The 15,825-nt window shown below is 41.5% G+C and overlaps 1 protein-coding gene across 1 annotated transcript; it reads left to right on the top strand.

Annotated features, from left to right (window-relative positions):
- The first annotated feature begins 209 nt into the window (after window positions 1-209).
- On the top strand, window positions 210-1,817 carry LOC135196541 (uncharacterized protein K02A2.6-like). Its single transcript, XM_064223389.1, has one exon. It carries the CDS (start codon window positions 210-212, stop codon window positions 1,815-1,817), a length of 1,608 nt encoding a protein of 535 aa, XP_064079459.1.
- The last annotated feature ends 14,008 nt before the right edge of the window (window positions 1,818-15,825 follow it).

Genomic DNA, 15,825 nt, shown 5'->3' with positions numbered 1-15,825 from the left:
CTCGCCTGTGGTTCTACAAACAGATGCCTCACGCCTATACGGTCTCGGCTATGTCCTACTTCAAGATAACGGCCGAGGTCCAGTGTGGCTCTCGTTTCCTTACGGATACAGAGACTCGCTACGCCACCATAGAGCTGGAGCTACTTGCAGTCACTTGGGCTATAGCTAAGTGCCGCCTATACTTGTCTGGACTTCAGCATTTCACCTTAATGGCTGACCATCGCCCCTTGATACCAATTCTCAATCACTACACTTTAGATGCTATTGAGAATCCACGCCTTCAGCGCCTCAAGATGAAAGTGGCCCCCTACATCTTCACTGCAGTATGGCGCGCAGGGAAACAACTTTGCATACCAGACGCCCTGTCTCGCTCCCCAACCAGTCGCCCCACACCTGAAGATGAAGAGGAGTGCACTACTTCGACTGCACATGTCAGGCGTATCGTTGCCAGCACCGCCACTTCCACTGACAACCAGGCAATAGGACCCATCATCGAAGAAGACAAGTCTCTACAAGAAATCCGCACGGCCGCATCCCAGGATCAAGATTACAGTCGTCTCGTTCACCACGTCTCCAACGGTTTTCCTACCAACCGCTATGATCTCCACGCTTCCGCCCTCCCGTATTGGAAGCTGCGGGACAACCTTTACGCGGATGGAGAGTTAGTATTGTATGGACCCCGGATCGTCATCCCTGCAGCCCTTCGTAGACGCACCTTGGATCGACTCCACGACAGCCATCGAGGGATTGAAGCTACTCGACGTCGTGCAATGCAGACAGTATTCTGGCCAGGTATCAATGCAGATATCAAGAGTAAAGTAGAAAGCTGTGAGGCCTGCCAACAGCTTCTCCCTAGTCAGCAACAAGAACCTTACATGTGTGACAACCATCCATCCCGGCCCTTCGAAAGTGTGTCAGCTGACTTCTTCCATGTAGCAGGGAAATCCTTCCTTGTTATTGCTGATAGACTTTCAGGCTGGCCTGTGGTTGTTCCCTGTGGACGTGACACAACTGCAGCCAGAGTTACAAGAATGTTCTGTGTTTTCTTCCACGAGGTTGGTGTTCCACTCCGCTTACGAACTGATGGAGGACCCCCATTTTCCAGCCACGACTTCAAGCAATTTACCGACCGCTGGGGAGTTCATCACATCATCACTTCTCCACATTACCCTCAGGCTAATGGACATGCAGAAGCTGCAGTGAAAGCTGTTAAACACCTTATCATCAAGACTGCCCCATCCGGGAACATAGATTGTGAAGCCTTTGATAGAGGACTGCTGGAGCTTCGGAATACACTGAACCCTGTTGGACGCTCCCCTGCGCAGATCCTCTATGGCCATCCTCTCCGCACTTGTGTTCCAGCTCACCCCAGATCATTCACAGAGGAGTGGCAAACTAAGACTGAAGATTACGACCGTCGCACTGCTGCCCAAACCGACCAGGCCATGAGCCTTTACAATTCACATGCCCGCCCTCTACCCAAACTCACCATCGGCCAACGAGTTAGGATACAGGACTCAACGACGCTTCGATGGGACAAGGTCGGCATCGTGATGGGCCGCGGAATGTCAAGAAAGTATGAAATACGCCTTCCAAGTGGTCGTGTATGGTTTCGAAACCGAAGACATTTACGCCCAGTGGCTAACATGAGTGATGACACCTCTCCCCAAGTCCCTGTGTCCCCTTGCTCTGGCCAGGAAAGAGAGCCATCACTCGAACCCTCCAATGTCCCTCGCCATTCACCTCGACTAGCTCAGAGGAATTTATGTTCCGCTCGAGACACTGCTACGAGTGTAAAGGGGGAGGGAAGTGTATAGATATTTAATGTTATGCTGTATATTGATTACATTACGTACAGTTTATGAACATTTTGTACATTTGCTTTGTATTATTCTATAGAAGAAGTATATTTATGTTTCCATGTATATTCCCCATTGCACATACTGTGAGACCACTATTTCATTATGCATCGTGGCAACATTGTAATTAGATGTGTCAGCACTGCCTTTATTTCCCGCCATATGCATAGTCAGTCACTGTCCAGCGGTCATTGTAGTAACAAGCGCGGACCTGCTTCCCGCTGCTGTCATCTTGATGTCTGTTTATCTTCATTACAAGATTTTAAAGAACCTATGGATTTAATTTGTCACCCCTTCATTCCATTTCTTGCATGGATGTATGTGGCAGCATCCCACACACCTGGAAAGGGGGATTCTTCGAATGACTGATTGGGGTTGTGATGAGGACACTCGCCACAACATTACGAAGAAATCTGTTCACTGAGGAACAGCTCAGAACCTTTATCAAAGAAGCTGAAGCTGTAGTCAACAACCACCCCTTGATGTACTCAGGAGACATGTGTGAAGACGAAGCCCTCACACCATCGCACCTCATCCGTGGGGATATTGTTCGTTTGTTGCCGCCCATGGTTCCTCACGAGGATATGCATATGACACTGACGACACGATAGTTACATCACCAATATTTCAGGCCAAAACCCTCAACCGCTTTAGAAAGTAATGGAGGGAAGGATACCTGAAATCTCTGCAAGAACGTCATGATCTGCGAGACGCCCCCAACTGGGCTACGTGTAGGCGACCTCGTGCTGGTAAAAATGGACCAGCACAATCGCAGTCAATAGCCTCTCGGCAGAATCCTCGAGTTGTACCCAGATGAGAACGGAGTCGTCTGGTCCCTGAAAGTCCTGCTTGAGGGCAAGGAACATCTGCATGCAACGAAACACAAAATCCCACTTGAAATGAACCCACACGACAACAAGCGATGAGAAGATGAAGTCCAGGATGATGATAGTGAAGGAAACGTCAGTGATGGTGAGCCAGAGTTAGATGATATAGATGGAGAAAATCAACAGACTGATGAACTTGATGAAAGAGGTCGTGAATGAGTGAGTCTGTACGTGATGCAGGTATCTGAATGAAAAGGAAGGCTGCAGAGGAACAGAGGAAAAGGATGTTAGAGTGTGTAAAAGAAGATTTGATTTAGTGTAGTGTATGTTTCTGTCAAGAGTAAAGAGGTGAACTCTGAAAGTGTGCACGTTGGAAAAGTTTTGGGGTTAGGGCTGAGATTCTGACGACCTCATCAGAACATCTTTATGTGTTGATTTGTTAGCCTTGTGCATATTGTAACTCTTGCATTTCATGGGAAAAGTTCCCACCATGTGTAACCTTTATTTGAGTGTTTTTTGGTATCTGTGTTGGAACAACGAACATTTGAATTTGCAGATAGTAACGATCTCAGTGTGTGAGTAATCATCCGTTACTATTCTTGCTTTAATTGGCTGGTCTTGTGACATATTTCCAACCTCTATGATTACAGAATCACCTGTATGTAACTGCATTAGCATATTGATTTTTCTGTCATTGATGATGACCCTTGTATGAGTGTGCTCTGAGACGAGCACTGAATAAGTTGCAAGTTCCTTGAAGAGGAATCTTGACTATGTTTATTTCACGATATTGCATATACTATTGATTGGGCTATGCTTGAGCGTTACTGTTGATTTTATCATGATATTGATGTTTCAGATACATTAGTGTTGATGACCTAACTGTATGCATTGCATTGTATTGCTTTTCATGTGATTGCAGTTGTCATGATGTACCCTGTACTATCTGTTGCATTGATGCCATATTCAAACTGCTTTTTGATATGATCCTGTTGCCTTGGTATGTGTTGCTGTGTAGCATGTTATAGTGATTTGCCATTGCTTAAATTTGCTTGAACTTTGCTTGAGCCATTTATTGCATTTATTACCTTGATGAAGTTACAATTTGTACATTGCTTTTGATTTCTTTGATTATTGCATTGTGTCCTTTGCCTTTTTGAGTGATCACTCCATGTTGCACCTGTTTGCTGTCGAAAGCTAGACCCGTGTCGTAGCGCTGCACAAGAGTCTAGGATTCGACGACCCGTTTGACCATGTTCTTCTGCTCCGTCTGTTTACCTCGTTACCTGCTTCCATTCTTTTCCCTCCCCCCTTTTTTTGGAAGGTGGAGAATGTCACAAAAAATTAGTGCGCAAATTTTCCAAGATGTATCTTCCGCCTCTCTGTATGTCTCCCTTTGTATCGAAAAGATTATTTGTCAAGCATATGGCAGATTGGCGGCTATGGAGAAATGGTTCCCTTTTGAATGTGCACATTTATTGGTCATCGCCTCTCCTCCATCATTGTTCAATGGCAAAATTCATGCTGTTTAGTAAATTATATGAAAAACGAAGGACTGCCTCCTTCTCACGAAGATTAATTTGTCAAAAAGGACTAAGCCGATCTGCACGGCTATAAAACCCGCTTGAACGCCACTGATGGGGCAGTTCTCTCACTTGTCCCAGAGTGAGAAGAACTTCCTGCTTTGCTCTGCTGAGACCTGCCTGCCGACTGCTGCTGGATCCTGCCTCCTGCTGCTGCTGCCGCTTCCTGAGGTCCTGCCTGCCTGCTGCTGCTGCTCTGCTGCTACTGCTGCTGCTGCCGCCGCTGCCTGCTGCTACTGCTGCTGTTGCCGCCGCTGCCACTGCTATCTACTCGGGACTGCTGCCTGTAGGGCGGGTGCCCCTGCCACCATTCCTGCATTGTAGGCTGCCGAAGGGCGCCTTCAGCATCACCTGCTGCCACCTCTGAAGGCTTTGCTGATTTTCAGCCACTTTGATAAGCTTAATAGTCTTTGACTATAGAATAGGTCTGTACCCCTACTACTACTTAACCTTCCCATACTAACAGACTCCCCTGTGGAAAATCTGGTAGCCGTTGTTTTCTGAAAACTCCAGTTGAAGCAGGACCCAAGAGTCAAAATCTCCCACTCTCGCCATCTGTGGCAAGTGGCATAGGGACGTTAGGCTTGTCGCCTATAAGCCAAGAACTTAAGACAGTAAAAGGATTGGATTGAATTGGAATTGGCATTAAAAGCCAAGTGTAAGTTTGTGTGTGTGTGTGTTTGTGTTTCAATAAACTGTTTTTAAGTTTTGCTTCTACCCAAAGAATTCTCTGACTGTAGGACTTGACTGCTGGGTCATCTTAGTGCTCTGAGAGCAGTAAGGGATTCCCCAGCGGCAGATAGTAACTGTGCCCTGAAAGACTTGCAAGAGTCAAGGGCTGTTCCCTTAGAATCCCAAAAGAGACAAGGAGGAAAGAAAGGAGTGCATCAAGAGGAGGACAGCTCCTAAACTCAGCAGAGAAGAGGGTTCTACACCAGAGAAGAGCTAGAGGAATCCAAAAAAGAAGCAAGCCACAGCAGAAGAAGATCCAGCTCTAGGTCTGCAACAAGAAGGCCCACCCCCAAGCAAACGAGTCCTCAAGCTCCCAAACCGCAGCCAAGAACCATCTACATAAGGACAGTGGACCTAAGAGAAAGAATGACTGACTTCTCTAACCGAATTATACAGGGAAGTATCAACACAGAAACCATAAAGGAATGTATTGAAGAACTGTTAAAGAGCTTCCTTAGAGGAGCTTCCAAGTCCCCCTCCCCCTCTACCTCTATGCAGGAGGCAGCAACCCATGCTGCAACAAACCCCACCCTCAAACCCCCTCACCTCCACCTTCCACATCCTCCCACAACCCTACACCTTCCACATCCTCCCACAACCCTACACCTTCCACATCCTCAAACCCAGTGACCCCAACCCCTCTCACTTCACCCACTAACTCATCCTCATCATCATCAACAGTCACTGAGAATATGGCAGGAGAAACAGGAATCACATTTGCACCAAGAGACCCAAGACGCTTCTCCTCAACATACCAATCATGTTGAAGATAATCAATTGGAATGCTGGCGGAATAAGGACAAAAACTGCTACACTAATTGCAGTCTGCAAAACGGAAAATGTGGACATCATTCTACTTCAAGAAACCATGCTAATAACTGGGACAAAATTCAGAATAACTGGATATAATGTCTACACAACCCCATGCATAGGTACGGGCAGAGGATTGTCAATTCTCATCAAGAATACGATCCCAACAGTGAAAACACACAACCCAATCCCCTGTGGCGACAATGTAGAAACCCTGGCAGTGAGAATCACATTGTTAAACCAGAAGATAGACATATACAATATCTATAGAAAAGTATACAGAAAAGTAAATAGAGAAGAACCAGGAGAACAACAACTCACACAGCTCTTCACACATGCAGCAGATACACAAACAGTTATATGTGGGGATTTTAACGCTCATCACCCTCTGCTATCATCCCATCAACCACTGACCTGGAGAACTCATAGCATTTGCTCTAGAGGGGGGGGGGGGGGGGGGGGGAGTTTGAGGGAGTCTCACTGCTCAACTCAGGGCAACCCACACACATAAGAGGAGGCAGATTAGATCTAATATTTGCCACAATGACAATCAGACACCTAACAGGATGGCAAGTACACCCAACACACACTAGTCAGTGATCACTTTGGCACAATATCAGAATTGGAGATGCAGCACCTACCTCCAATACCACCACCTCTTCCAACATGGAATCAAGATCTAACAGACTGGGTTGTATTTCGTCTAGCCCTTGAAGAATGGGCAGCGCAATATACACCTCCAGAAGACATATAAATCAGCTAGAAAAAGATCTAGTTGAGGCTATACACAATGCAGCAAACAGGGCAATGCCCATGACAGCAGGAAGAAGAGACTACAGCTACAAAGACCCCTGGTACTACTGCCCAGAAGTAAGAAGACTGAAAGCCTTACTAAACAGGGTCATAAAGCTCTACAGAAAAAGGACGACAACAGAGAACAGAGAACTGCTACAAGCAGTTAAAAATGATGTTCAACAGAAGCTACAAGAAATAAGACCCTTGCAAAAAGTGGGATGGAAAATGGTGTACAAAACTACCACTGTATACATCTCTCTTGGAGCTATGGAAGTAGCTGAACAGAGTAGCCGGAAATAAGAGAACTCACGTAGCAACTCCCTCACCCACTAGAGGAAGCGGAAAGACTGGCAACATCCTTCGCCAACAGAACAAGCTCAGACAACCTCTCCCCTGAAACCAGAAGAATTAAAGATCAGCTTGCACTGATCAGATGGGAGGAGATCAATGTGGCCTGCCTTAGATCAGATGATACGGACACCCCTTACACTGTAGAGGAACTGAAAGCAGTATATAAAGTTGGCAGAGACACAGCGCCAGGAGCAGACAGGATAACATACACCATGATCAGTAACATGGTCCTGCAGGAGAAACAGTTTTTCTAAGAATCATAAACAAGACACTCATTGAGCATACAAGACCACAGACCTGGAGGCAGCAAGATACACAACCGATCCCCAAACCTAAAGATCCAGAAAACCCAAGACCTATTGTATTGGTGTCATGCATTGAAAAAACTGGAGAAAAAAAAATGGTACTAAACAGAATGAAGTACAAGATTGGTCCACTGCACAAGCAGCTATACGCATATCAGGAAGGAGTCGGAACTACAGAGTGTATAACAGACGTCCTCAGCTACATAAATAAAAAAAAAGGCCACAGGAGTCTTCATAGATTTTGAAAATGCCTTTGAATTAGCCAGCCCAGCAGCAGTACTGCAATCAGTAGTGAGGAAGGGAGTCCAAGGAAAACCTACTAGCCTGGACACAAAACTATGTACTAGAAAGACTGGCTAGAGTAAAGTTCCAAGGAGTGATATCTATATTCCACAACTTGGAAAATGGCACCCCTCAGGGAGGAATTCTGAGTCCATTTTTATTCAACATACTAATGGAAAATATAGCCTCCCTTCAGCTTCCAGAAGGTGTAGAAATCTTTATCTATGCCAATGATGTGTGTGTAGTAGCAAGAGGAGCTATTAGAATGTCTAGAATGCAAAGGACACTCAATGACATCAGCAATAAGTCAAATGAGCTGGGCCTTAAAATAAATGTAAATAAAACTAAGGCCATGACAATAAAAGCCCATAGACTGCTACAGCCACTAACAATAGGAGCAGAGCCCTAGAGTGGGTAGACAACTACATGTACTTAGGAGTTGTCATAGACCAGCAGTTAACTTTCAAGGAGGGAGCAAATGAACATATACAAAGGAAGTACTACCTAGCCTGCACCAGAACACTGGTGGACTATGCTGCCCCCCACTCTAATGAGGCTGATGGAGGCTCAAAAAGAATCACTGGAGGTCATTCAAAACAATGCAATGAGACTCATGCTAGGAGCATCCATGTGGACAAGGCTGTGCAATCTCAGGCTTGAAACAAACTTGCCAAAACTAGAGGATAGGATTGCACAGAGAAATGCAAGCACAGTGGCCAAGATGCTCCTCTCAGAAAGAGACTCCATCTCCAGGAATAGAGCCAGAGAGGAACTTGCTAAACATCCGGAGATTCAAAGTCAGAGTTCCTGTGGTAAGGACCAAAGCGACAACATTAAGAGCCTAGGTATGGCAGAGATAATGTTGCAACTAAGTCCAGACACAACACAGGGCACACAGCATCTCCCACCCTGGTAGAAGGACACTGCAACATATACATATACAAAGCTACCTAGAGCAAAAGAAGACTGCACAAGAGCTAAGAGCTGCAGCCTGAATCAATCATTAATACTGAGATCATGGGGGCACAAACATACTACACTGATGGCACTGTAGATCCTGAAAATCAGACTACGGGAGCTGCAGTATATTCAAGTAAATTCACAGCTTGCTGGAGGACCTCCAACCATGCCTCCACTATGCAGACAGAATTAATAGCAATAAGACAGGCACTGCAATACTCACAAGAGAATGAAGAGGGGCCCATAATCATCCACACTGATTCAAAATCCTCTATGCAAGCATTGCAACTATTAAAAAAAAGAAAACAATGCACTGCTGGCTGGAATTAAAACACTGCTGCATCAGCACAGCGAAAGAGGAAGACCTGTCACCTTAAACTGGATACCCAGTCATATAGGAATTCCAGGTAATGAGAGGGCCGATGAGCTAGCCAAAAGCACAAAGCACATTGACAGAGTGCAAATACACATACAACCTGCACTGTAACAAGTCAAGAATACAATGAAGCCACTCTGCAAAGAAAACCTGCTAAAAGACCATCGTGAGTGGATAGAAAAGAACTCCTTGTCTGCCAGATGGTATAAGTGGTCGACTGATCTAGTGCCTACTTCCATAGACAGGCACACACCAAGAAAACTTGCTGTGATCATCCATAGACTCAGGCTAGGATACAAAGCCTGCTGGGAAATTGTGGAAAACAGTGTTAGACCATGTGAACACTGTGAGGAAGAAACAGCAACCACTCCTTCACTACCTGCTGGAGTGCAGAGAAACAGCATGGTTTAGAGGTGAAACACAAATAGATTTAAATTCACAAGATGCTGTGCAGGTAGCTGCCACAGTCGCAAAAATGATCATAGAGAACTTCGAAGAGCATGCCCAGATGCTCTACAACCTACCTCCGCCAAGGTAAAAATAAGCTAAAGTGACATCATTCACCCTCATCACATCCCCTCACTGTAAGGCTCTATCCACATCATCCACTATCATTCTTCTAAACTTTACCTACCACCGAAATCCTTTCGCAGGGACCCAAGGGAGTAAAGGGTTGGACAACCCCACCTGCACAGTTTCTCCGATATTTGAAAGCCTTACATTTTTCAAACTTCTACTTCAGTATGGCATGATGGCCCTCTGTAGGCTCAATACAACAACAACAACAACAACACTGACAGTCTCTCTCTCTTCATGAATTAACTGAGTATAGAGCAACATGTTAGGGTCTTGATCATGGTGTGCGGGTGTGAGGCAAGTGATGAGGCTGATGGCGAATGACCAGAAAAGCACAGAGTAAGTAATCGTTCTTTTTGTACTAGCCATTGTTGGGCTAAGTGGATTTAGTTATTCTTGAATGTGTTCAGCATTTTCCAAGTAATACGTTGATATTTGTCTTGATTAAATGTAAATTGAAATTTTGTAATTCTTAAGAGTTTTTTGATTGGTTGTGTGGCCACATAGAATTTTTTGTAGTTTGGTTTGCTGAGCCACCTAAGTTCTGTGTGATCGTTTTGTCTTATTAAATTTTAAAGAGTTTATTTTGTAATAAAGTTTGTTAAAATCAGTCACGTTTCACCTGTCGAGTTGTCCTTGTGTACGGGCTGGAACCTGTCCATTGGTAGGGCTATTAGCCCATAACATCGGGCACGAATCTAGTGAAAGTCGCCATACATTCGTGACATTCTCATTGGTAAGAAAAGTCTGTTGACAATGATAAGCTGGGTTCAGACATTGGCGATTTCACACCGCACATGTTGTAATAGCTCAGTTTGCCATCAGTTGCGGGTCTCCGGTTACAAAAATAAATAAATAAATAAATAAATAAAGAAAGAAAAATCAGCTGATTGCAACCTCAGCACGACCTACACAATCTACAGTTGCAACATCCGTACTTAAGTTGGGGTGAAATTGCCAATAGACACTTGCAACTGTTGCAAAAGCATTAAGACTTATTCCTGACGTACCTAACGGCACATGCCAACGTATGCAAGGACATGGGGACATATGCAGCTGTGTTGAGAACAGGTTGGAATGGGTATTTTGAAAAGCTAGTGGAAATTCGGTAATCATTCCCATTCCAGATACAGACAAAGCAGGACTGGCAATTTGTCAACCTGATTATTGACAACTTCCATCAACCTGAATTAGGGTATTTCTACAGAAGCAGTCCGCACAGACGGCAAGGAACGTAACCGCGGATACGACATCCACTAGGGATTGGGGATGTCGAATGTATTTTGCTGTGTTTAGTACTGGCCCGGGGGGGGGGGGGGTGTTAATTATAGTCGTTCGAATAAATATTACTTAAAATTCTTGTTCAGTAGGTAAAACTGCATAGAAAAACCGCAACTGCCATAGTCTAGGCCGCCGCGGATAAGTACCCTAGATCTACCTGAATTGGCACTGGCCATGGTGAATTTTAATTATTCTCTCTTGCACATAAGACTGCTGAAGTGCCTGCAGGACCAATAGAAAGAGAAGGCCAAGAACCTCAACCCATCCCCCCACCCCCACTGGAGCATCCCTGATTATGAAAACTGTCTGTAGGTTCCATTCCTTGACAAAATTTAATGGTATGATTAAAGAAGAAATCAATAGAAGATGTCTGTACGTACATAAATTCTAAAATTAAATCTAAACAACTTTGTAAATATCCAAATAAATTGTGAAATTGTAACATATTTATATTATTACCCAACATATTTTCTTGTGAGTTTTAATTCAATGTCATATTTCTCTGTATATAACATACTCAAAGAATATTGGAAACCCAAATTGCAATGTTTAATACAAATAGAAAGATCCTTTTCATTTAATATACTTCACAACAATAACTTGTATAGATTGCCTTGAATTCACTGACTTATATATTTTGTAAAGAGAAAATTAGTGAAAGTCCTGAATAAAAGTTAATAGTAAGAAATATTGATATGTTACTATATATATATTTCCATTAAGGTTGATTTGTGTGTTATTCATGTATATGGGAGGCGGTGGCGATTCTAGGGGTGGGGCTTGGGGCGACATCTGCTGCCCTCCCAGATTTTGGCCATGCCCCTGCTTTGTCCCCCCATTTTTTTTTTTTTAATGAAATATATACAAAATAGCCACACAACATGATTTGGTTATATTGCCAACACTCATAAATCTGCATTTGATTGCTTATACAGGTTACTATTGATGGCTGTAACACTTCCTGTTACTAGTGCTTCTTGCGAAAGAAGTTTTCCAAAATGAAAATAGTAAAAACACATCTTAGAAATTCAGTGACTAGTGAGAGATTAACTAACACTGCATTATCATCAATTGAAAGTAAACGGGCTGAGAGTATTGACTTACAGAGTTTTATAGATGAGTTTGACAGCCGACATGATAATCGTAGAATCAAACTACACTAAACATTTTGAGAATTGTCCCAACATGGTCCATATCTGTTTTTTGTTCAAATGTGTATTATAAAAACTTACCATTCTTTAATAATTGCATTTTGTTATCTTAATTGTATAGTTTTGAATGTCGAAACATTTTGAGAATTTTCATGATAAGCCTCATATCTGTCTGTTCATTTCATTAATTAATACCTTTCCTTACTTTGTTCAAATGTGCATTATACAAACTTGCCATTCTTTAATAATTGCATATTGTTTGGGATTGTATATAGTTTTGAATGTCAAACCAGCATTTTCAGAATGGTCATGACATGGTCCATATCTGTCTGTTCATTTCACTAGTTAATACCTTTCTTTAAGTTGTGCAAATGTGTATTACACAAACTTAACATTCTTTAATAATTTGCATATTGGTTGCGATCATATATAGTTTTGAATGTCAAACTGAACCTTTTCAGAATTGTCATGACATGCCCCATGTATATCTGTTCATTTCATATAGTTACTACCTTTCTTTATTTGGTTCAAATGTGAATTATATTCATACATACTATCCATTCTTTAATGTTTGCGTATTGTTTGGAACTGTATATAGTTTTGAATGTTAAATTTTCATATCATGCAAATCAGATAAAATATCAGATGGATGCTTTACAGTTGTTTTGCTTAGGAATCAAACAAAATTCTATATGAACCTTTACTTTTAGTCAAATTAATTTCTCCATGAGTTTCAAAATGTTTTCAAAATTGTAATTATTTTTACAGTCACCTTTCCTATGATGCCCACCCAACAATTATCTTTGCCCCAGAGTTGCCCCCCCCCCCTTTTTGAGTGGTAGAATCGCCACTGATGGGAAGTTCTTCGACAATATAAAATACTGAAAATTTTGTATCACAAATATATGTTCATCAAAACCGAAATAAAAGGTTCATAGGCAAGGTTGCTTACTATCATAAATTTTTCTCTGAAATTTGGTCCTTTGTATGAGTTAATAAGAGTAAGATTTTTCAATGGAGTCAAGATTAGCTAAATGCATTTTACACTGGAAAAAAAATATTTAGCAAATTGACCATTATCTTGTAAATTTGTAATTACTATGATGGAGAGAGTCACTTTTATCGAGGTTGATGCTTCACTTGGTGTAGGCTGTTATTTACTACAACGAGTTGGTGGAAGGATGCTTGTGTATTTTGCAAGTGAAAAGCTCACATCAGATGAACAGGATTGTGCTCAAATAGACTGGGAAGGAGTGGCTTTAGTTTATAGCTTAAGTAGATTTAGGTATTTCTTACCTGGCAGGACTTTGGAAGCTTGTAGAGATCCTAAACCCCTCTTAGTTTAATTGGTAAAGAACGTAAAATTCCTAGTTAAGCTAATGCTAGGATTCACATTGGGCTTTGCTGTTATCACAGTATGATTTTGATCATACATACTTCTAGGCTGGCCGAATGAAATGTAGTGGCAGATGTACTAAGTAGGTTACCAGTTAGTGATAATTTCAGCGAAAAGAGTTCATAAACTATACTGAAGTATATTTCCTTTGAGAGTACTAAGAAGGATGCACTTCTTAGCCTACTCGGTCATAACGTTAAATTTATTTGGCATAAGAGTGATGTACCTACGGTTATTTTAATATAGCTCTGTTAAGTCTTGACTTTAGCATTTAGGATGATGTATCAATTTAAGAAACAGAATAGTCTAATCTGCTTATTCAAGATGTGTAAGGTATTGGATCACCTGCGTCTGGTTGCCTAAGATTGCTAAATCATTAGTCTAAACATATGATTCTCAGTTTTGTCTTTTATAATTTAATGCCTGGCATCAGCGAATAAGATAGTTTGATCGTCACTTACCAGACTATAAACAAACCAGCCCGAGTTGGCGAGACACCGTAAATAGTTGGACATTAAACTGCAAAAAGGAAAAACGTGATTTTATTCATCTTACTTAATAAAGAAGGTAGAATTAGTTCAAGGAAGTCGAATTAGTGAAGAATGCCATAACACACTAACACAACCGCTTTAAGAAGATTGATCGAGACCTTATGAAGTTACAAAGAACTGTCGTTAGTCTTGTTAATTTTAAACCAAACCAAGCCCCGTCTATCTTGGTCTTTACCTGGTAGTCTTCATATAAACTATGCTGGCAGCTGGACCCATTGGAGATAGATATTTTCTTTTGATTGTGGATGCTTAAACTAAGTTTTTAGTTTTCATATTATTTCCTCAATGACGTCAAATGTTACACAAGTGAACTAAAGAAAGTATTTTCTGATTCTTGCATTCATGATTGTCACGAATACTTCGACAACAACATGCAACATAGTCGATTCATTTAAGGTAGATTCTTGTGCCTACGAGATGTTTGTTTGGTGGCCTCTGATTGGCTGGTACCAGAAGGTAGGCCGCTGCTCATAGTGTCATATTTTCGTCTGCCCTAGAAAACTAGCATTTATCTCACGTTTTGCAAAAGATATGAAAGTTTTGGTCATACCAAAGGATTCGGTATTAATTGTGCAACTAAATAATCTTTTCCTGAAATCGAAAAGATAAAACACAAAGGAATTACAACGAGTAAAAGTGAAGAGAGAAACATTTCATTCTTTATACTTGTTTTTATTTATCATCGGATTTTTAATAAGTCATACGATCAAGTTGAAATAAGACTTGTATTTTCATACAATAAAATCACCCTGAATACGCTGGTGCTTTCAGATTTTGTATGCGTGTAATATGTGAAGAGAAAATGAAGAATATGTCTTATTATGTTGCATTCATACTTGACTCAGCCTGAAAGGAAGTCAATCTTTCTTATTCTTTGTTGTTTATAACTTCACTGAGATTATTATTTCATATCACTCAAATAAGTCTGATATCTCTTTCATTTGAAAATATATTCATAAAATAGAATTAGAAACAATATTCAGAAACAACCTGACAAAAGCTTAGGCTGATTCCCCTCGGCCCGCCTGGGTCTGAGCAAACGATACCGGAGTCATCCATTTGATTATTATAATTTTTTTCCTTATCATATATGACCAGAGTCGACATACTATATGATATTGGATTGAAAATGTTCGACAGTTATGATGGAAATTCTGTGTATTTATTTATAGAAAATGTAATGATCTAACATGGTAAATATTGTCGAAACTGCAACCTCTTATATCGCTAATTGGCAGCTCAAATCTCTCGCTGAGACAACAACACAATGACGCCTTGCAGATCTCATTCTCTCGGCAATACCGGCAAACTTTAATCATTTACTGATGCAACATAATAAGACATATTCTTCATTTTCTCTTCACATATTACATGCATCCAAAATCGGAAAGCACCAGCGTATTAAAGGTGAATTTGTTGTAAGAAAACAAAAGTTTTATTTTATCTTGATCGCGTTAATGATGCAAAATCCGATGATAAATAAAAACAAGTATAAAGAATTAAATGTTTCTCTTTTCACTTTTACTCGTTGTAATTCCTTTGTGTTTTATCCTATTGATTTCAGGAAAAGATTATCTAGCTGTACCATTAATGCAGAATCCTATGGTATGACCAAAATCTTCCTATCTTGAGCAAAGCGTGAGATGATTGAAGAAATATAAACATAATATTGCTAGTTTTCTAAGCCATAGACGTAAATAATGAGATACTGAGCGAGCGGCCTACCTCCCGGTACCAGCCAATCAGAGGCCGCAAAACAAACGTCTCGTAGGCGCTAGAATCTAACTTAAATAAATCGACTTTAGTAAGGGCCGAATGTTATTGGCTGATAGGCCCACCTGAAGAGATAGCTCCTAGCACATTTTATTTTAAAAATATATCCTACTCTCATGGCTACGATTAAATTCTACGCTCACACTTACAAAAGGGTCCTTATCACTCTCATAATGGCGTAAGATTGCTACATGCTCGCAATGTGTGAAATGAAGTT

This window comes from Macrobrachium nipponense, chromosome 18 (genome assembly GCF_015104395.2).
Source record: "Macrobrachium nipponense isolate FS-2020 chromosome 18, ASM1510439v2, whole genome shotgun sequence".
Lineage (NCBI taxonomy): Eukaryota > Metazoa > Arthropoda > Malacostraca > Decapoda > Palaemonidae > Macrobrachium > Macrobrachium nipponense.
This window is presented reverse-complemented; position numbering and strand designations above follow the sequence as displayed.

Bases quoted from the DNA above. Each gene is read 5' to 3' on its own strand.
- LOC135196541 (XM_064223389.1), top strand. From the start codon at position 210: ATGGCTGACCATCGCCCCTTGATACCAATTCTCAATCACTACACTTTA.